Source organism: Mercenaria mercenaria, chromosome 7, assembly GCF_021730395.1.
Source record: "Mercenaria mercenaria strain notata chromosome 7, MADL_Memer_1, whole genome shotgun sequence".
Taxonomy (NCBI): domain Eukaryota; kingdom Metazoa; phylum Mollusca; class Bivalvia; order Venerida; family Veneridae; genus Mercenaria; species Mercenaria mercenaria.
Window position 1 is genome coordinate 16,236,998 of NC_069367.1, and position 23,858 is coordinate 16,260,855.

Consider the following 23,858-nt stretch of genomic DNA (forward strand, 5'->3'; position numbering starts at 1 on the left):
TCACGTTTTAGCTACTGCTACTGCCAAGTTCGCCCTTTTTTTTTTTTGCTACTGCTACTGCCAATTTCATATTTTTGCTACTGCTACTGCTATGTCCAATTTCACATTTTAGCTACTGCTACTGCCAATTTTACGTTTTTGCTACTGCTACTGCCAAGTTCGCGTTTTTGCTACTGCTACTACCAATTTCACGTTTTAGCTGCTGCTACATCCAAGTTCGCGTTTTTGCTTCTACTACTGCCAATTTCACGTTTAGCTACTGCTACTGCTTTTGCCAATTGCACGGTTTAGTAACTGCTACTGCTACGTCCAATTTCACGTTTTTGCTACTGCTACTGCTACGTCCAATTTCACGTTTTTACTACTGCTACTGCTACTGCCAATTTCACAATTTAGCTACTGCTACAGCCAAGTTCGCGTTTTTGCTACTGCTACTGCTACGTTCAATTTCACGTTTTTGTTACTGCTACTGCTACTGCCAATTTCACATTTTAGCTTCTGCTACAGCAAAGTTCGCGTTTTTGCTACTGCTACTGCCAGTCTCACATTTTGGCTACTGCTACAGCCAAGTTCACGTTTTTGCTACTGCTACTGCTACTTCCAATTTCACGTTTTAGCTACTGTTACATCCAAGTTCGCGTTTTTGCTACTGCTACCGCCAATTTCACGTTTAGCTACTGCTACTGCTTCTGCCATTTTCACGTTTTTGCTACTGTGACTGCTACATCCAATTTCACGTTTGAGCTACTGCTACTGCCAATTTCACGTTTTTGCTACTGCTACTGTTACTGCCAATTTCACAATTTTGCTACTGCTACTGCCAATTTCACGTTTTTGCTACTGCTACTGCTTATTTCACGTTTTCACTACTGCTACTGCCATGTTCGCGTTTTTGTTACTGCTACTGCCAATTTCACATTTTAGCTACTGCTACTGCTCCTGCCAATTTCATGTTTTTGCTACTGCTACTGCTACTGTCAATTTCACGTTTTTGCTACTGCTACTGCCAATGTCACGTTTTTGTTACTGCTACTGCCAATTTCACGTTTATGCTACTGCTACTGCCAATTTCACATTTTTGCTACTGCTACTGCGAATTTCAAGTTTTTGCTACTGCTACTGCCATTTTCACGTTTTTTGCTATTGCTAATGCTACGTCCAATTTCACGTTTCAGCTACTGCTACTGCCAATTTCACGTTTTTGCTACTGCTACTGCTACTGAAAATTTCACAATTTTGCTACTGCCAATTTCATGTTTTTGCTACTGCTACTGGCAAGTTCGCGTTTTTGCTACTGCTACTGCCAATTTCACGTTTTAGCCATGGCTTCATCCAAGTTCGCGTTTTTGCTACTGCTTCTGCTACTGCCAATTTCACGTTTAGCTACTGCTACTGCTTCTGCCAATTTCACGGTTTAGTTACTGCTAGTGCTACTGCCAATTTCACGTTTTCGCTACTGCTACTGATACTGCTACTGATACTGCTACTACTGCTACTGCTACTGCTACTGCTACTGCTACTGCTACTGCTAGTTTCACGTTTTTCCTACTGCAACTTATGAACGATGAAAGGTTAAGGTCACAGTAGATCTAAAATATTCTAACTCATTTTTGTTGTCCAGTATGTAATGTTTTCATCCATGCATGATATTTACATAACTTTAATACACAAGACGTACCAGGTGTGGATATTTACATAACTTTAATACACAATACGTACCAGGTGCGGATATTTACATAACTTTAATACAAAAGACGTACCAGTTGCGGATATTTACATAGAGGATATTACATAGTTTCTTTTCATATTGAATTTATTAAACGAGTTGAATAAAATAATAAAATGCGAGGCTCTGCCGAGCATTTTATCAATTTTATTCAACTCGTTTAATAAATTCAATGTGGAAAGTCACAAATGTAATATTCTTTTTACCACATGATAGCCTTTCTTGTCGAAACATAAAAAAAGTCTATTTTCTTTTACTATATGAATAAGACAATTTGACCAACGTCTCCGATACTATAAATGACGTCGACGTCAAGCTTTATTACACTAGTGTATTATCATTTTTATTTAATGGCTTTCTTACACTCCCGCGACGTCAAACATGTGATAAATAGCTTTAATACACAAGACGTACCAGGTGCGGATATTTACATAACTTTAATACACAAGACGTACCAGGTGCGGATATTTACATAATTTGACATCAGGATGCAACATAACAAGCTGGTGTGTCATCTGGAATCAGCCAAGAAACAAAACTGATGGTGTGTTTTCTTAAGAATAATTTCCCTTTAATACGATAAAGCACTACATTATATTTTTTTCTCCATTTCCCTATCAATTAAAATATTTCTTCTTACAAATAGACGTTAAAATACAGAAGAGTGTAATCGCCAGGTACGTCTTGAATTTATCATACTGAATGTGTATACGTCCCGTTTCTGGAACCTCATCAAATCGCTCAAAATGTCATTTTTGATGTTGTCTGAGAGTGTCAGTTTATGCCTCAGATGTAAGATATTACCGTATTTGAGAGCTGCAGACCGAGACATTTCAGAAATATTTTCAAAATAAGTTTCGTGTAATAAATGTTGTTTCTACGGAAGCGTGAAAGGGCCATCAGACGCTAATACGTTTTAGTACGTTAAGGCTGCGGAAAGGATATCTGATTCCGTAAATATCCGTGTTTGTCTTTTCAGTTTTAACTTAATAAATGACTTGCACGTCCCACGGTGATAATAGAGCAGGGTACGACCATTTCATAACTGCCATCAGTCAGTCATAGTTACCACAAGGTTCAATAAATAGCAGCTGCTAGTATGACTTTTTTTGTATAGTTCAATAGGCCTATGACACTAAGAATATCCAACTTTCCGCTATCGTTTCTAATGGCACAGAACTGAAGGCAAAACTAGAAACTGTTGCTGATAGCGGAAATACTTGCACTCGATTATATTCATCGGCCGTTTCTGTGACTAATTCTGCATCGGCGCAGCGTTGGTGAAAGCTATATAGCCCCAGTGTGATCCGAACTGTTTTCGAATAGATCTAGACTGTTGACGTATTCTTTATGATAGACGGGTAGTAAGGAATTGTTTGTTTTTGCTCTTTTTGCACCTAGTCTGAAAAACTATCAGCGTTAATCATCATTGTGTTTGTTTTCTTTCATTATAGAGCTATATTTCACTTGACGTCGTCTGGCTGTCGTCTGGTACACTGCTGTTACGCGATGTGGACGTACTTTTAGAGATGAGGCGAGTTAGAATCTACTACATTACAACGACGCTATACCACCGGAAACAGTGTCTGTATTTCGACCCTGTTTTGTACACAGAAGATAAATCATGAGGCTATTCAAATTGTGTATAGTCATGTCCCTTTTCTTCTCAAAACATAAGATATAATCAGAGCAAGAATATAAGCCTTTAACAATAGGCTAGACATCTAATGATTAAAAGAACTTTGATCTATTTAGTCCGTAGCCAGAATATGTTAGATTCTAACATGACAAAGGCTTTATTAGTAAAACTACTGCAGCTATTTTAAATCATACATAAGAATTCTTAAATGAATATTATAATTTGTAGCAGAAGACTAATCATTGTCGTAATTAATCACCGACGTCATTTATGACGTAATGCAATGTTAGCATAAAAATGTCCTTTCCCATTGTTTTATTATTTTGAATCTCCTGACATCTGTATTCCAAAGGCAGCGATAAAAACATTGACGATTGTAATAGCACAGACAAAACCAACAGTTACATTGTTCAATACGTTAGCTCTCCTCTTTTCTTCGTCAGATCTCCATACCATCCTCCCTAGAACAAGCAGCATGATCCCGACTATCACTTGCAGTAATAATGACACAGAAATTAGCGCTAAGACGGCGTAGTAAAATTTCTGTGAGGGTCCCTGGTTAAGTAGGGCTTTTAGTTGCGATGCATTGCTCATCAGCAGTCCGAAGTCAAACAGACCTTTAGCGATTGTTTTCTTCGTCGCATACGTATTGAAGTCCACATCTTTGTTTGAATTCTGTTGAAAACAAGCTCAGTAAATTAAAATAAAATCGTGAGGTTATAGAAGTTCCTTCTGATCATAATAGTAATCTTAAGAAGTATTCTTTTTTATTATAATGGAATTATTTTAACATATTTCGTGTAGTTGCTGAGTTACTGAATCAAGGATATACATGTATATAGTTACGAACGTTGCGCGCAACTGCTGACCGGATCTCTTGATCACTTGTTTCATAACCAATTTTAGATATAAAATTAAAAATTTAAATGATCGCGTTTACACCGCATTCATGCATGTTCACATTTACACCCAAATTTCAGTGAGAGTTTATCTCGATTGATATTCTTTATGTTTCGCATTTGTTTCGCCCACATGCATAGATATACTGTAAATCTGCATTGTATGTCATCGACTTAGACCCGACGTAATCGACGGAAAACCGGCAAATTCACACAAAAGGATAAATCAAAATTCTTTTTTCTTCTATTGTTTTTAATCAACGTTAACATTTCCTTCCATGCCCTAAGCTCATAAAAGTAAACTAAGCAAATCTTGAAATGTTAAATCTATTCACTTTAAAATCGATATATAGGTAGGCGGTGATGAGACGATTTGAGCATTGAATTGCAACACTTTGCAGAGGTCTTTTCAGAATGAATATTTGTGTTAGATTTACTACGAGTGTCTTCTGTAGTTTTGCTAACATATGTGACGGGGTATCATGAAACAAAACAAATAATATATTAAGTTCTTTATATTTGCTACTGAATAATACCGACTGAAGGCGGAAAATTATGATGAATATAAAGAATACTATATATTAGCCAGAAAACAGTCGAATGTAATTATCGAAATGCGGTATTTGTAGAAAATCTTTAAAGAATGATTACATATAAAAATTAAACAAACAAAATTATAAAATTATTTTCAGATAAAAAAAAAAACAAGGTTTCTAAACTCAATTTTAGTGTTGTTATATTTTCTGGTCCTTTGGGATCATGGAGTTCCGCTTCAGCCGGTGTTAGGGGGCGTGAGAGGTGTTGCAACCGATTTCATTATCTCTCGTGAACAGACTCAGTCAAACCGAGTCTGCTATTATTCTTCTTGGTTGCATTCTATGCTTCCAAGGGATCTTTTTATAGTTTTAAGTAAAATACCTCACTAATTAGTCGATTTCAACATTTCAAATGTATATTAACTTTAGTAATTTTACATGGTTACCCGCAATATAGACTTACAAAGTCTGTTGAGATCAAATAATCTGTAATAATATTAATTTCTTCATACTGACACTGATATTTTCTCTCTAGGCTCATCTCAACATTAGAGACAGAGGCTAGAGACAGAGGCAAGAGATATCGTAAATTTTTTCAAAAAGTGGTATCAGAGAGGATTGATTTTATGGCCAAATGCTTTACATTTCATGAATCTAACGACTGATGCCAGTCTACCCGCAATATTGAATTGGTAATCTTGGCCTGCCGAGGCCAATGACATGGTATGTTCTTTAGAAGAAGACAAATTTTCATTTGTCTGTCGAGATGAAACAAAAGGCGTTTGAAGAACTCAGACACGTTGAAGTTGTGCAGCCTTCTGACACAATGTAATTCAATAGTTTTTTTTTCTTTTTTCTAGACATTTACTTATAAATCAAATGAAAAGATATGCCATAAAGATGTGAGTCTAAGTTAAAAATTATTGTCTAGAATCAAGCTATCTCACTGAAGTGAAATATTAAGTTTAACTTTGTTAGGTGTAAACGTTATATCATGTCAGGTAAACCCAGCAGACGACAGAACGTCTTGATACGGTGAATACATATTAAATGGGGCATTATCATAAAAAATCGTTGTCTTCAAACTGTGAACTTGACTTTGACGATAGGGGTGGGGATCTTCTATGCTAGACGTCTTCATGTAAGCAAAGTTTAAAGTGTTTCCTATCTTGCAAGAATAATTTTGCAAAGACGTGAGAATAGCATGCGATAGTTTTGGCTGCACATAAATCGCACGCGCTAATGGACAATTTTCAAACTTGGTAAAGCTGTTTTTATAAAAAATGAGAAAATGATGAGTACGTTTTCATTTCAAACTTGATAAGGCAGGCGAAAATAAATTACAACTATAGGCCTACATTTCATGAAGGCTTTTTAAATTTAATTTCGAAACGAATAAATCACAAAACTAATCGAAGTGCTTATAAATACAAAACAAAATATCCAAACCACCACCAAGGCTTACGATTAGCTAGAAGTTTTCACTGTTCCTTTGCTTTGAGGAGTTGAGTTTTTAAATTTGTGCCTATTTTGCATTTAAATCAAGAGCGTATAATTAATCTAAGACTTGTATGGAATTTCTGTGACAAGGTTACATCATGCTGGAAATAGTGTACAAAATACAATAAAACATTTTGGTACATGAGTTTACCCCCGATACATAGAATCGCCGACGCGAAAACACCCAAATTTCATATAAAACCGTTAAAATACTGTTCTAATTTGGTTTTGAAAGTTTTCAAGCGATTGATTAGTGAAAAGGTAACAGTACTTGATAGATACTACGCCGAGTTGGTGTCAAAATTTTGGGTAAGCTTCATAATATACATTTCAAGAGTGTCTTCCGGTCCTTTGAAATAGTATCACATTAGCTTTTTTTCATATTTTTGCATGCTTCTAAATGATTTTATTTATTTATTTAGTAAATAATTCAAATTAAATGAAAAGACAGTTTCATGTTTTAAGTTAATGTGATAATATTGACATGAATAATGTTTTTGGGCCGAAATCAAAACAAGACTAATGTTAGCCTTTGATTAAGTAACATTATTTATATTTACAATATCTTTTTTCATTGGAATTAATACAGTGCAACCTTTGCCTCACTTTGATTGTCTAATAGAAGGCATGAAAAAATATCCACCGAAAATCTGTTCGTAAATACATTTCACACAAAGGCTTTCCAGCACTGACTGTAGTATTTTGCATTAATCGCCTATTAATAGAAAGAAAAGATAACAAAAATGTTTTGGCGGGGTTCTATATTTATAGTGAACTCCGTGATCAACAACAGGCTACTGGGAGTAAATGAAGGACCTTGACTAACGACGGACTTAGATAACTGTAAAACACTCAGAACGATAAATGTTTTACGAATGTTACAGTAAAAATATCTGGTCAAAGACCGCCAATCCTAAAAGGTACATGAAAGATATCTAGAAATAAGGTAATGTTTAGTCCATTCTGATTGGTCAAAAATGTAAACAAACACAAGAAGTGTTTATTTAGAATTGTGTAGCGTTCAGGGTTTCTTTATTGACGATGTCACAGGAGACCATGCTAAGAAATAGTAAAACATGTTGTTGTTAAAAAAACAACTTTCTAAATATCTTTCCTGTTCACTTTCTTCGGAGTGAATTAAGGATTTTTGTAGTGGTTCACTACCGATTTCACTGGAGAAGAATTTAAAGTTTCCTGTATAGCGCGATACACAGAAAACTAGAGCATAGATCCCTGTCGGCCATGTTCTTTTAAGACACACTATAATTTAACACAGTTTGGTAGAGAATCACTTCAAGAACATCACCGTGAAAGCCGGCGATATGAGAGAAGACTTTCAAAGTTTTCCGTATAACCACATAGGGGAAACTAGCCCCGCCCGTCAGCCCCGTCCGTCAGCCCCGCCCAATTTTAAAACGAAACGTCTTCTGTGAAATTAGTAGAGGTTTTTAATAAGAAAAGTTGTATCTTCTTTCTCTGCATGCTTTACCTTGATTCGGAAGAACCTGAAAGGAGACCACCCTAGGAACATTGGAAATAGGCTTCATGATTTAGTAGATGAAATTATGGACGGGCATCAAACGATCCTGAAAGATGACATTCGTTTTAATAACAATTAAGGATCCCAAATAAGCCGGCCCGCTTAGCTCAGTAGGTAGAGCGTTGGTCTACGGATCGCGGGGTCGTGAGTTCGATCCTCGAGCGGGGCGTATGTTCTCCGTGATTATTTGATAAACGACATTGTGTCTGAAATCATTAATCCTCCACCTCTGATTCATGCAGTTATTTGCAGAGAACAGGTTTGTACTGGTACAGAATCCAGGAACAATGGTTAGGTTAACTGCCCTCCGTTACATGACTGTTGAAAAACGGCGTTGAACCTAAAACAAACCTAAGAAGGAATGGTCCATGACCTACTTTGCCTTCGCCTTACAAGAAAGTCACTTTTTCTTCCTACACAGACCAGCTACTAGCTGCTAGACTAGATTGATATAAATAAAGACTTTGTCAACTTTTGTAATTTTTCTTTTATTTTACGAAAAATGCCAGTCAACTTCAGAGATTTTCTAAGAGAACTTATTATAATAGTATCGTGTATGATATTTGACATATGTTATAGACTGGCTATATTCATAATTTAAAGGGTATTTAAAGAAAACAACGACAACAAAGTTATCATGGTCTAGGAGCTAGTCTACACTGCCTGATATCCGTTCCTATGGCAAAATTCACATTCACGTAGATATTACGAGGCTGCCAATGATGAAAACATGCGATAGTAAGACAATAAATGCAACCCGATCTGTATTCTGGTTGTTTTCCGATACGACTCTTCCTTTCATTTAAGAAATAATAAGTTCCGAAACGGGGTTCATCGTAGGATAACCCGAGTTTTGAGTTCTAATGCGTAAGAATATACATGTATCACGAAGGCCGTAAGAATATATCACGAAGGCCGTAGGCATAAGAACGAAAAACTCGGGTTATTCTACGATAAATCACACATGGGAACATATTATTTCGATTCTAACATGGCATACCAGTATCAACATTGTTAGAAAAAATGGTGACTAGTTTTTACGACCGTGCTACGCACCTGGATTGGATGGCGTTATTGCACGCGAGTGGTTTATTGCAGAATAACCAGAGATAGATTTTGCTCTACATGTATGTAGGTTATTCGCCGGTCGTGTAATTTAAATCCGACTACAAGTCCTACGCACGGTAACAAACTAGTATTATAAAATTTACGGTGGCACAGAGGTGAAATGGATGGGTTTTTACATATTAATACGCGCGCACGTAAATAACTAGTAAAAAAACACTAGCGCACATATCAGTACGTGCGCATGTACTAGCATAAAAAAAATCAGCGCACATATTAGTGCGTGAGCATGTACTAGTAAATATATATAATATGCGCGCACGCAGTTTTAATATATGTTTATATTATACTTTTTAATTAAAACAAATTCTCTTGCTGGAGACATATTTATTGAATGTAAAGATTTAACAGCAATTAATATATATATTTACAAAAAAACAACAAAAAAACATCCAGGTCACCTCTGTGCCACCATCTTAATGTGCTCACACAGTTATAATATCTAATTAATAAGAAAAGAAAATATACAAACCGAATTCATGTCTTCAATCTTTTTGTTTTCCATTTCTCGTTTATTATTGTCCTGCTCTTATCTTAATAATAGAGACGTCTCAAGTGTACGTTGCTTACATAACATTTTTTTTTCGTTTGACAAAATGCTAAACTGTACACCTAATATACAGCTTATCGACAGTATTGACTTTGGCTACGAAAATATGTTGGGTATTATCATTTTGTCAATGCATTGATCAGGTGAACTTTGTATTCCTTTAGCTGATAGCATATCTCTGTAGAAGTTACTTTATGTAGGGTTATAGACTGAACTGAAGAGTACCCGAAATGCATGCATGCTGTTACGTGTGAGGGAGATTTCAGTCAGTTTGTTGATTTTTTGTCGATAATGTTTTAAAATTTAGTTCAAACCATAATTATATTTATGGAAGTGGCTAGGGGTCCAGTAATGAATATACATGTACTAATACTGGTGTCTGTGTTGATTTCCAGGGAAAATCTATACTTACTTGTCATAAAGTTACCATTATTACTTTTTAGAAAAAAATATTGTTTTTTTATAAGTAACTTTCACTGTGGCTGGAGACATATTGAACATAAAGATTTAACAGCAAATTCCCTTAGTCACCGTCATTTACTTAAGAAGTGAAGATGAATTCTATTTAAACAATCAACATTACATGGCTCTGTACAGCTTTTGAGCACGCCTATTTTGAGAACAGTAAAAACCAGTAATACCTTACATTTGCAATTGAACTGGGTAGCATAAAGCATAAAAAAGTCATATGATTTTCTTATGACAATCATATCCTCATAATAACTTATCGTTTTCGTATGTTATCTTTCTTATGTTTTAATATGAAGGTTTTCATACGATATTCATATGCAACAATTAACATATGGAAATCATATGAAATATTGTAAAATATTCATACGAGAACCATATGCTTTTCATATGAAAACCACATAAATGCATTATTGTATATGAACACTATAATACTATCAAATTTAGATGATTATCATTGAACAGCACTCTCCTATGCAGTGTTCTCCACAAGTATTTTGCTAAATCCTAGGATATTGTTTTCATTATTTGGTATTACGGTTTAGTTACTGAAATGATTTATTGGTATCCATTTACAGTGGGCAGAATCCTAGTCTACAGTACTATATTACCAATTTATGTCATGCACTTAGCTCAATAGTGAGAGCACAGATTTACAAATCTCATGGCTGTGAATTTGATTCCAAGGTGAGGTATATGTTCTCCGTGGCGATTTTTTAAGAGACATTGTGTCTGAAGTCACTTGGTCCTCCACCTTTGATCGATGTGGAGAAGTTGGTAATTACCTGTGGAGAACAGGTTAGATTTAGTGCAGAATCCAGGAACACTGTTACTGTTACATAACTGAAATATTGTTGAAAAACTGCACCAAGCCCACAAAAGTGAGCCAAATCAGCCCTAAGTAGCTCACCTGAAACTGACTACTTGACCTTGAATATGTGGTGAACCAATAAACAAACAAATATATTACTTTTTCTAAAAACCCAACAGTTTACATAGCATAAATCTGTAATATGGTACCAATAATAATATTTCTTTCATGGACTCATTTTCTACATAAATCATGTTTATGTGTAAAAGTTAATTGCATTTAATAATGAGATAGTAAGAGTAATCAAAATAGCACAAACAAGAGAACCTGGGCCTAAGTCTGTCACCTGAGGAAGGATTTTGATCTTTTGACCGAAGTTGGTGAAATGCAGTATGTAGATCATTAAAAGCAATTTTAAGCTTTTTGGGATTTTTTTGTTCTGATGACCTCAAAAAATGTAACCATTATAGTTTACTTAAGAGAGTCTGGTCAATTACGATCATAAGAAGTTGTTCAAATCTTTTCAGTTCTTGCAACCTTTACCTACAGGCAAGCGGAAACATTAAAAGAAAATTCAGGAAGGTCCAGAGCTCCATCCAATAATTAGTTCAGTGAAGATCTTTCAAGCATTCATGAGAAGTTGTTTAAAGATTTGTTTATTTATAGCTCTAATGAACTAAACAAAACAAAATGGAAAGAGGTACAAAGAAGTGCTGTGGAACAAATCTAATGAAGATCAATGAACTGGCCCATGAGAACACGTGGTAAAATGTTGTTTTTTTTTCTATTTTTAGCTCTGGCAGCCCCTAAAAGAGGTTAAGCAGAACCACTTGCACAAAACTTGGAGATGACGAAACAAGGTTGCTATAGACCAAATTTGCCAAAGATCCATGAAGTAGTCCATAAGAAGTTGTTTAAAGGTTTTTAGCTTTTTCTAATTTTATTTCTAGCAGCCCGTAATGGTGGCCAAGAGGAACACCTTAAAACTTAACAGACGACCATACAAGCATGCTACATACAAAGTCTGGTGAAGATATATCATCTGGTGTTGGAAAAGAAGCTCCATTAAACAGTTCATAAGAAGTTGTATAAAGTCTTTTAGCGATTTTTAACTCTGGCGAAAGGTGCAACCATATAAAGAACCTTACAACGATGTTACAAAGTTTAGTGAAAGTTCATTCTGTGGTTCATGAAGAGAAGTTGTTTAAAGATATATTCTTCTTTTACCTCCGATGGCCTCTAAAACTGAGCAAAGGAAAGTTTCAGATGCCATAGGCCAAGTTTGGTGTAGATCCATCAACGGTTCATGAGAAGCTGTTAAAGGTTTTTCTATTTTAATCTCTGGCAGCACCCAGAAGGGTCCAAATAGAATCATTTGAACAAAACTAAGAGAACTAGACAAGATGATGCCACTGACCAAAAAAATTAAATCTCTGAAGAGATCCTTTCAAAACATAAACAAGAGCACCGCCTTGCGGGTGCTGACGCTCATCTGATTTTTTTTGTGTAATAGAAATATTGTCCTACCCATGATTTTCTAAGTCTAAAAAGGGCCATCACTCTTGCAAAAAGCAGGATAGAGTTATGTTTCTTGATGTACAGTGTCCACTTATGATGGTGAAAAACTGTTGCAAGTTTTAAAGCAATAGCTTTGATAGTTTATGAGAAAAGTTGACTTAAACATAATATTCAACCATTTTTCTAAGTCCAAAAGGGGCAATAATTATTGCAAAAAGCAGGATGGAGTTATGTTGCTTGCTGTACAGGGTCAGCTTATGATGGTGAACAAGAGTTGCAAGTTTTAAAGCAATAGCTTGATAGTTTAAGAGAAAAAGTTGACCTAAACATAAAACTTAACCAAGAAATCTGATATTTTCTAAGTCCAAAAGGGGCCATAAATCTTGCAAAAGCAGGATGGAGTTATGTTTCTTGCTGTACAGGGTCAGCTTATGATGGTGAACAAGTGTTGCAAGTTTTAAAGGAATAGCTTTGATAGTTTAGGATAAAAGCTGACCTAAACATAAAACTTAACCAAGAAAACTGATTTTCTAAGTCCAAAGGGGCAATAATTCTTGCAAAAAGCAAGATGGAGTTATGTTTCTTGATGTACAGGTCTGCTTATGATGGTGAACAAGTATTCCAAGTTTCAAAGCAAAAGCTTTGATAGTTTAGGAGAAAAGTTGACCTAAACATAAAACTTAACCAAGAAATCTGATATTTTCTAAGTACAAAAGGGGCCATAAATCTTGCAAAAAGCAAGATGGAGTTATGTTTCTTGCTATACAGGGTCAGCTTATGATGGTGAACAAGTATTCCAAGTTTCAAAGCAATAGCTTTGATAGTTTAGGAGAAAAGCTGACCTAAACATAAAACTTAACCAGGCAACGCCGACGCAGACGCCGACAACCGCTCAAGTGATGACAATAACTCATCATTTTTTTTCAAAAAATCAGATGAGCTAAAAAACAACAACAAAGTAGCAAGTCAGTTTGATTGAGTCTGTTCACAAGAGGAAATGAAATGTGACACACACCACACCCACCCCCTAGCACATGCTTTAGCTGAATTATATTATTGTAACACTGAATATTCTCCATGATTCAAAGGACCAGAAAATATAACAACAAATAAAGTGGAAAACCTGTTCATGGACGGTAGTGGATTTATGCAAGGTACCATCCATACTCTCTAGCCCTGGGCTGAGCAGAACTCAACATTTACACATGTTATAAAGTACCGGAACATAACATACTTCAGAGACATTCGCAGAGGTATTCATACTGAATCTAAGACAGGGAAACTGTTACAGCCACCATGTCGCACTGCTGTTGTGATAATTAATAAACTGTGTGAAAAGATTAAAGTAACATAATAGAAGACTTGCTTTGACAGAGTCTATTCTTAAGAGGTAACGAAATGTGCAACCCACCTCTCACTCACTAGCATAGACTTTCAGTAGTAAAACTGAATGTACTCAATAATCCAAAGGACCAGAAAATATAACCACACTGAGTGGAAGTCTGGGAAGACTTTTTACAGCTGCCATATGCCATTAAATATTGCTGCTGTGATAGTTAACACAGTATTTGAAAAGATCTTTTGAAAGGATAAGAATGAAACCAAGCAACATAATAGGAGGCTTGAAAGAAGACCATGTAAGGACGTTACAAACCTCCATCAAGATGTTCATGAGAAATTGTGTCAGAGTTTTCCCTATTTTTAGCTCTGACACCCCCACCGGCACCTAAAACGGGTCAAGCAAAACTACATGTATTTGAACAAACCTCAGAGAAGTCCACGCCAGGTTGCTACCAAGTTTGTTTAATTCTGAACAGTAGTTTCAGAAGAAAAAAATGTTTCAGCAAAATTGTTAACGCAGGATGACAGACACAGGATGATGGACTTTGGCTCATCCACCTATGCTTATAGCTAACACAAGTTAAAGCTAGTTACATGTGACACTAATAAACACTGAAAAATAATAATATTTTCAACATTTTTATATCATAATTGTAAAACATTCCACATTACTCTCAATATTTTGAGTTAACAAATCTCCATATTGCATCCTTTGAAACATGTCTATGTAATGCACCTTTTTGTTTTTCAAGTCTCATCCTAGCCTTTCTTGGATTTTTACAGGTTAAAACATCAAGTGGTATAATATTCTCTAACTCGGATATTTTAACTGTTTCTGATTCAATACTTTCTTTGTTTTCACTTCCAGGTATTTCAGATCTAAGATCACTTGATTCAGCTATTTTTTTGTGTATTTTGTGAATAATTCTTTGTCCATTCTGAACAAAGGCTTTTCTTTTCACAACTTTATTTTTTGCTTTTATTCTATTCTTTTTCTTTGCTTGACCACCTGAAAGCACACAGTTTGAAGCAAAACTTCCTTTATTTCTAACACAAAATTCTTTACGCTTTGACATTTCAAAAATATTTGGAAAGGAATTGTATCTTTTCCTTTTAGTTCCTTTCTTCAGATCACAGTGATTTTCAAAGGATCCACTTTTATTTCTTTCCATACTTTGAAGGTGAAGTTCGTGATTTCTAGAAGATGCTGATGAAGTATTTTCATTAAAGTCCAAAGCAGACACGTCAAGTGATGAATCTGGTGGACGACAACATGAAAAATAACCTGGCCCATGGGTTTTACTTGTTGTCTGACCAGATCTTTTACTACAACTACCAAGTTCTAAACTGGGTTTTGTTTCTTTGTTCTGCTGTTTGAATTGTTCTCCACTACATGGTACATATTGTTTACTACAATGTTGTAGCTGATGTGTATTGTGTGACAGTATGTTGTTTTGCTCCTTACATTGTTTATTTTTGTGATCTGATAAACTGTCCCGGCTAACAGAATTTCTAAATGTCACTGGAATATTCCCCTCTTCTGAAGTTGACCTCACTCTGTCTTTATTACTTAACACTCTAGTGGTATTTTTACATCTGTTTCTAGCTTTGGATCCCCTTATTGGCCGAATTCCCTTTTCTTCCAGACTATGTATGCCATAAGTATGTAATGTCTGCACTTTTTCTTTTTCAGTGTTAGCATCATTACTATTTCTTTCGGCAGTTATATAAGTACACTGGTTATAAGAAGATCTGTCTCTTTGATTTCTACAGGTATCATTAGAACTTTCATTTTTTTCAGCTAGACTGATCTGTGTACTTCTGAAAAATAAAATAAATGCAATTTAGGAACACTGAACATACATACAAAACCAAAACAAGAGCACCGCAATGCGGAGAAATAAACGCCCAAAGGTATGATCTTTGACCCCTAAGTGTGACCTTGACCTTAAAACAAGCCATCCGAAACATGTGCTTTGCATGTTGTCTCGATGTGGTTAACCTTTTGCCAAGTTTCTTTAAAATCCTTCAAGCAGTTAAAAACAGTTGTATCATAGCTAGGTGATTTTTCTTAACAAATTTTAACACGGAGTACAGGGTGCGGTAACTAAAAGTGTGCAGGTATTTAATACCCGCACGCTAGTTACCGCACTGTTGGATAAGAAAGTATGTCAGCTTGTCTGAAACAGTAGACAGAGAAGTGTATTTTATTGATTTTCTGCTCTAGCATTTGTTTTTTTACCCTGGGCTTTACACATTTGTAAAGCAAGGATTTTAAGTACTCACTGAACTGCTGAATATGGCAATGTGGAAAGCCTACAACTGCCATATATGGACAGCTATGATACAAAACAGTAAGAACATTAAAACTCTCGGGTAAACGATTTATACTCGGGGGGCTATGCCTCCGCGTACAAATCGTTTACCCTCGAGTTTCAATGCTCTTTCTATTACTTGGAGCGGGCCATCCAGAACATGTGCTCTGCACACTGTCTTGATGTGGTGAACATTTGTGTAAAGTTTCTTCAAAATCCTTCAAGAGGTTCAGGTATGACCTTTGATCCCTAAGTATGACCTTGACCTTGAAGCGAGCCATCTAAAACATGCGCCCTGCATTGAACATTTGTGCAAAATTTATTCAAATTTGTGTCAAGTTTCTATGAATCCCTCAAGGGGTTCAAAAGTTTGGGCGTATAACAATCACCAAATAAGATACATTTTGGACAACAGCAAACTGAAGTTTTTGCAAACTAACTGCTTTGTCTATTACAAAGGGAATACCAGGATATTATTTTGAAAATGTATGATAAAATCAATCATAGATCAATATTGCATGAACACTAAGTGCGCTTACCTGTGACATGTTAATGAAGGTGATCTTAGGACCTGACTGGCATCCTTTCTACAACATTGACATTGGGTTAATGAAGTGACATTGACATTGGAGGTGATCTTGGGCATGTGGACCACACACCTTACAAACGTACTTAGCTAGTAACATTGGCCTTGGAGGTGTTTGGACCTGACTCTTGTGTGACACACCCTACAAATGTACTTAGCTCGTAACATTGGCCTTGGAGGTGTTTGGACCTGACTCTTGTGTGACACACCTTACAAATGTACTTAGCTGGTAACATTGACCTTGGAGGTGTTTGGACCTGACTCTTGTGTGTCACATACCCTACAAATGTACTTAGCTTGTAACATTGACCTTGGAGGTGTTTGGACCTGACTCTTGTGACATACACCTTACAAATGTACTTAGCTCGTAACATGAGCCTTGGAGTAGTTTGGACCTGACTCTTTGTGACACTACACCTACAAATGTACTTAGCTTGTAACATTGACCTTGGAGGTTGTTGGACCTCACTCTTGTGTGACACACACCCTACAAATGTACTTAGCTGTAACATTGACCTTGGAGGTGTCTTGGACCTCACTCTTGTGTGACAACACCCTACAAATGTACTTAGCTCGTAACATTGACTTGGAGGTGTTTGGACCTCACTCTTGTGTGACACACCTTACAAATTTTACTTAGCTCGTAACATTGACTTGGAGGTGTTTGGACCTCACTCTGTGTGACCTACACACCTTACAAATGTACTTAGCTCGTAATTATTGACCTTGGGGTGTTTGGACCTCATCTTGTGTGACACACACCCTACAAATGTACTTAGCTCGTAATATTGACCTTGGAGTGTTTGGACCTCACTCTTGTGTGACACCACCCTACAAATGTACTTAGCTCGTAAATTGACCTTGGAGGTGTTTGGACCTCATCTTTGTGTGACACACACCTACAAATGTACTTAGCTCGTAATATTGACCTTGGAGGTGTTTGGACCTCACTCTTGTGTGACACACACCCTACAAATGTACTTACTGTAATATTGACCTTGGAGGTGTTTGGACCTCACTCTTGTGTGACACACACCTTACAAATGTACTTAGCTTGTAACATTGGCCTTGGAGGTGTTTGGACCTGACTCTTGTGTGACACACACCTTACAAATGTACTTAGCTGTAACATGGCCTTGGAGGTGTTGGACCGACTCTGTTGACACACCTTACAAATATATTTAGCTAGTTACATTGACCTTGGAGGTGTTTGGACCTGACTCTTGTGTGTCACATACCCTACAAATGTACTTAGCTTGTAACATTGACCTTGGAGGTGTTTGGACCTCATTCTTGTGTGACAGACACCTTACAAATATATTTAGCTAGTAACACTGACCTTGGAGGTGTTTGGACCTGACACTTGTGTGACACACACCTTACAAATGTACTTAGCTCGTAACATTGACCTTGGAGGTGTTTGGACCTGACTCTTGTGACATACACCTTACAAATGTACTTAGCCAGTAACACTGACCTTGGAGTAGTTTGGACCTGACTCTTGTGTGACACACACCCTACAAATGTACTTAGCTTGTAATATTGACCTTGGAGGTGTCTGGACCTCACTCTTGTGTGACACACACCCTACAAATGTACTTAGCTCGTAACATTGACCTTGGAGGTGTTTGGACCTCACTCTTGTGTGACACACACCTTACAAATGTACTTAGCTCGTAACATTGACCTTGGAGGTGTTTGGACCTCACTCTTGTGTGACACACACCTTACAAATGTACTTAGCTCGTAACATTGACCTTGGAGGTGTTTGGACCTCACTCTTGTGTGACACACACCCTACAAATGTACTTAGCTCGTAATATTGACCTTGGAGGTGTTTGGACCTCACTCTTGTGTGACACACACCCTACAAATGTACTTAGCTCGTAATATTGACCTTGGAGGTGTTTGGACCTCACTCTTGTGTGACACACACCCTACAAATGTACTTAGCTCGTAACATTGACCTTGGAGGTGTTTGGACCTCACTCTTGTGTGACACACACCCTACAAATGTACTTAGCTCGTAATATTGACCTTGGAGGTGTTTGGACCTCACTCTTGTGTGACACACACCCTACAAATGTACTTACCTTGTAATATTGACCTTGGAGGTGTTTGGACCTCACTCTTGTGTGACACACACCTTACAAATGTACTTAGCTTGTAACATTGGCCTTGGAGGTGTTTGGACCTGACTCTTGTGTGACACACACCTTACAAATGTACTTAGCTCGTGACACACACCTTACAAATATATTTAGCTAGTTACATTGACCTTGGAGGTGTTTGGACCTCACTCTTGTGTGACACATACCCTACAAATGTACTTAGCTTGTAACATTGACCTTGGAGGTGTTTGGACCTCATTCTTGTGTGACAGACACCTTACAAATATATTTAGCTAGTAACACTGACCTTGGAGGTGTTTGGACCTGACACTTGTGTGACACACACCTTACAAATGTACTTAGCTCGTAACATTGACCTTGGAGGTGTTTGGACCTGACTCTTGTGTGACACACCTTACAAACGTACTTAGCTAGTAACATTGACCTTGGAGGTGTTTGGACCATACTCCTGTGACACGCACCTTACAATGTACTTACATGTAGCTAGTAACATTGACCTTGGAGATGACCATGGTTGTGTGGACCTGACTCTTGTGTGACACACACCTTACAAATGCACTTAGCTAGTGACATTGACCTTGGAGGTGCATGGTTGTATGGACCCAACTTGTGTGACACACACATAACAAAATATACTTGAGGTAGTGACATTGACCTTGGAGGTGATCATGGTTGCATGAACCTGACTTGTGTAACACACACCTTACAAATGCAGTTAGCTAGTGACACTGACCTTGGAGCATGGTTGTATGGACCTGATTCATGTGACACATACCTTTCAAATGCACTTAGTGACATTGACCTTGAAGGTGACCATGGCTGTATGGACTTGACTTGTGTGACACACACCTTACAAATGTATTTAGCTAGTGACATTGACCTTAGAGGCGACCATGGAGGTGTTTGGACCTGACTTGTGTGACACACACCTTACAAATGTACTCAGCTAGTGACACTGACCTTGGATGTGACCATGGCTGTATGGACCTGACTCTTGAATGTGTGACACACATCTTACATAATGTACTTAGTGACACTAACCTTGGACGTGACCAGGGAGGTATAGATCTGACTCATCATGCTTAATATTTATACAAAAATTAACTGCATTAGAACAGTTTGTGACCATATTTTTAATTTTGATCTTTCAGATACAGAACTGAAACATCCTCTCATCATCACTAAGTTGTGTGAAAGGTCCCGAAACTGTTCATTCAGTAATTAGTACAGTTTTAGTTATTGCAACTTTCTTTATGATCTATATAAAATGAAGAAATAACATCTATAAACTGCAATAAACTATGTGTGGCCTTGCAGAACAAACGTCTGTCAGTTTCAAGTTTTTGTGTTTTTAACTAGAGATGCTTTTGAGAAAAGCGCATGTCTCCCACAACTGCCCCTATGAAAAATGTTAGTTTCTCTAGATGTTTTAGACGAGTGGATCCAATTAGATGGTCTGGATGAGTGGATCCAATCAGTAATTCAAGGGCCATAAATCAAAAGTGCCTGGGCGGATTTGGCTAGTTATCGAACTAGGGTATGGTCTTATGGCCAAACACATTTTGTTCAAGTTTGTTGAAGATCGGATGAGAAATGTTCGACTTAAGAGAGAGGACAAGAGTAAACAGACGGATTTTTTCGGTAATTCAAGGGCCGTAACTCTAAAATGCCTGAACCGATTTGGCTAGTTATCGAACTTGGCTGAGGTCTCATGGTCAAACACATTTTGTTCAAGTTTGGTGAAGATCGGATGAGAAATGTTCGACTTAGAGTGCGGACAAGAGTAAAAAGGCCGATTTTTCGATAATTCAAGGACTGTAACTCCAAAATGCCTGGACCGATTTGGCTAGTTATCGAACTTGGCCGAGGTCTCATGGTCAAACACATTTTGTTCAAGTTTGGTGAAGATCGGATGAGAAATGTTTGATTAAGAGTGTGGACATGAGTAAAAAGGCCAAGTTTTTGATAATTCAAGGGCCGTAACTCCAAAATGCCTGGACCGATTTGGCTAGTTATCGACCTTGGCCGAGGTCTCATGGTCAAACACATTTTGTTTAAGTTTGGTGAAGATTGGATGAGAAATATTCGGATTAGAGTGCGGACAAGAGTAAAAAGACCGATTTTTGGTAATTCAAGGGCCACAACTCCAAGACGCCTGGACCGATTTGGCTAGTTGTCGAACTTGGCCGAGGTCTTATGGTCAAACACATTTTGTTCAAGTTTGGTGAAAATCGGATAAGAAATGTTCGACTTAGTGTGCGGACAAGCTTTGTGACAGACACACACACAGACTGGAGTAAATCAATATGTCTCCCACACCACTGTGTGGTGGGAGACATAATTATAGTACTTACATCTGGCATTTTTCCTTGCTTCTACTTTTGTTGGCAGATACCCTTTTTCTTCTAAATGATGGCTGCAAATCTGAAGTAAAAATACAAAATGTTACATGACTAGCTAAGTACATTTTAGCATCAAAATACAGTAACTCAAAGCTATCAATTCAACGCCATTAATGTAGAATCATATCTGGTAAGTATATATATATATATACAAAGGATAATTAACTAGATGTGTATTCATAGGATACTGGTGCCATCACTCCTGTCACTGTATGCATATTTTTATTAGATATTTACTTCAAATGTATAAAATCCTCATCAAAAGTATTTAACTTTACTAAATATTTACAAGAGGGCCAAGATGGCCCTAGGTCGCTCACCTGTGTAACATATAACAGTGTAAGCATGTTTTACCTTGTGATTTCATAAAGATAAATATTCTGACCAATTTTTATTAAGATTGGATCAAAACACATGGTCTCTTAAGTGTAAACAAGCATTTTCTTTGATTTGACCTAGTGACCAAGTTTTTTTTAACCCAAATGACCCAGATTCGAACCTGTCCAAAATTTCATGAAAAGAAACATTCTGACAAAGTTTCGGGAAGACTGGAGCAAAAAAGTGGCCTCTAGAGTGTATACAAGCTTTTCCTATGATTTGACCTAGTGACCTAGTTTTTGAACACATGTGACCCAGATTTTAAATCGTCCAAGACTTCATGATAAACATTCTGACCAAAATTTGTGAAGATAGAATGAAAAATATGCCCCTTAGGGTGTAAACAAGCTTATTCTTTGATTTGACCAGGTGACCTAGTTTTTGACCCTACATGACCCAGATAACAAGAGCTGTCCGTAAGACAGCGCGTTCCACTATTTGGCGATTTGACAGTAAAATGAATATATGTCTCAATAAGAGACCTCTACTTTAAAAGGAAGATACACCAAGAGACATAATTCTGTCAAGAACACAAACTAGAGTTATTGGGACTGTTACCACACATGCAGATGATGATGGTAAAAATATATTTTGGGTTTCAAGTCATAACCTTATATAGTATCAAAATTATGTCCAGAAAACGAAGATTGTCAAAAAAATTAAGTAAGAAAGGGGCATAATTTGGTCAAAAATACAAAGCAGAGTTATGGGGATTGTTACACTCATGCAGATTATGATGATAAAGATACATTTCAAGTTTCAAGTCTTTATCTTATATTGTACTAAAGTAACATCAAGAAAGCGAAAATTGCCAAAATAGTTTAAGTATGAAAGGGGCATAATTCTGTCAAAAATACAATTTGAGTTATGGGGATTGTAACACACATTATAAAGAAATATTTTCAATTTCAAGTCATTATCTTTTAAAGAACCAAAGATATGTCTATAAACAAAGCTTTCAAACAAATTTAACATGAAAATAATTCAAAGTATAACAACTTTAACTTTGTGACCTTGACTCATGGTATAATGGGCCAAGCCCCTGCACATACTTTGTTTGTATGCTGGACAATGTTTATGTGAACTTACAGTAAGATATAAGCAATAGTAACAAAGATATTACAGAAAAACAAGAGATCACAGAGTGATCTTGGCGCCCACCATTGAGCCATTTTTGATTGTTCCAAATTTCAAGACTAGCTCAAGGTCAAATTTCATTTCAGTACACATCACTGTGCATGTGGTCCATGCATGTGGTCCAAATTTGAAAGCTGTAGCTTGAGAAATGTGAAAGTAGGTCACAAGATCAATTTCAAGGTCAAAGTTCATTTCGGTATACAAAACTATGCATGTGCTTCAAATTTGAAGCCTGTAGCTTGAGAAATGTGAAAGTAGGTCACTAGGTCAATCTCAAGATCAAAATTCATTTCGGTACACAAAACTATGCATGTGGTCCAAATTTGAAGGCTGTAACTTGAGAAATGTGAAAGTAGGTCACTAGGTCAAAATCAAGGTCAAATTTCATTTCGGAACACAAAACTATGCATGTGGTCAAAATTTGAAGCCTGTACCTTCAAAAATGTGAAAGTAGGTCACTAGGTCAATGTCAAGGTCAAAGTTTTTGCCGGTGCACAAAACTATGCATGTGGTCCAAATTTGAAGGCTGTAGCTACAGAAATGTGAAAGTAGGTCACTAGGTCAAAATCAAGGTCAACTCATGTCAATGTTCATCTTGCCACTCAAAACTATACATGTGGTCCAAATTTGAATGTTGTAGGTTATTGACAAGATTTTAAAAGCTTTTCCCTATATAAGTCTATATGAACCATGCGACCCCTGGGGGCGGGGCCATATTTGACCCTAGGGGGATAATTTGAACAAACTTGGTAGAGAACCACTAGATGATGCTACATAACAAATATCAAAGCCCTAGGCTTTGTGGTTTGGACAAGAAGATTTTCAAAGTTTTTTCCTATATAAGTCAATATGAACCATGTGACCCCCGGGGGTGGGGCCATATTTGACCCTAAGGGGATAATTTCAACAATCTTAGTAGAAGACCACTAGATGATGTCACATGCAAAATATCAAAGCCCTAGGCCCTGTGGTTTTGGACAAGAGGTTTTTCAAAGCTTTTCCCATTCTGACAAAGTTTGGTCAAAATCCCCCCAGTAGTTTCTGAGGAGATGCGATAACGAGAATTGTTAACGGACGGACGGACGGAATGACGGAAGACGGACGCAGAGTGATTTGAATAGCCCACCATCTGATGATGGTGGGCTAACAAAGGTTGCCAAAACACTTCAACCTTAAAAATAACCTAAGTTAACATCTTGGTGACCTTGACCTTTGGTATAATGGGCCCAGCCCTGCACATACTTTGTTTGTATGC

The 23,858-nt window shown here is 37.0% G+C and overlaps 2 protein-coding genes across 9 annotated transcripts in view; both read right to left on the reverse strand.

Annotated features, from left to right (window-relative positions):
* Positions 1 to 1,686: 1,686 nt before the first annotated feature.
* Positions 1,687 to 9,594, reverse strand: LOC123554844 (ninjurin-2-like). Its single transcript, XM_045345208.2, has 2 exons — positions 9,438 to 9,594; positions 1,687 to 4,040 (listed from the first exon to the last, which is right to left on the reverse strand). The coding sequence occupies exons 1-2, from the start codon at positions 9,468 to 9,470 to the stop codon at positions 3,684 to 3,686; spliced, it is 390 nt and encodes a 129-aa protein (XP_045201143.1). The 5' UTR covers positions 9,471 to 9,594; the 3' UTR covers positions 1,687 to 3,683.
* A 4,682-nt stretch (positions 9,595 to 14,276) lies between these two features.
* The window catches only part of LOC123554843 (uncharacterized), a 30,893-nt gene continuing 21,311 nt past the window's right edge, over positions 14,277 to 23,858 (reverse strand). For all 8 annotated transcript variants that reach the window (XM_053547687.1, XM_053547686.1, XM_053547689.1 and 5 more), the window contains 2 exons: positions 21,041 to 21,110; positions 14,277 to 15,474 (listed from right to left, as the gene is read on the reverse strand). In XM_053547687.1, coding sequence (XP_053403662.1) covers positions 14,328 to 15,474; positions 21,041 to 21,110 — 1,217 coding nt within the window. In that variant the 3' untranslated portion in view covers positions 14,277 to 14,327. The remainder of the gene's footprint in view (positions 15,475 to 21,040; positions 21,111 to 23,858) is intronic.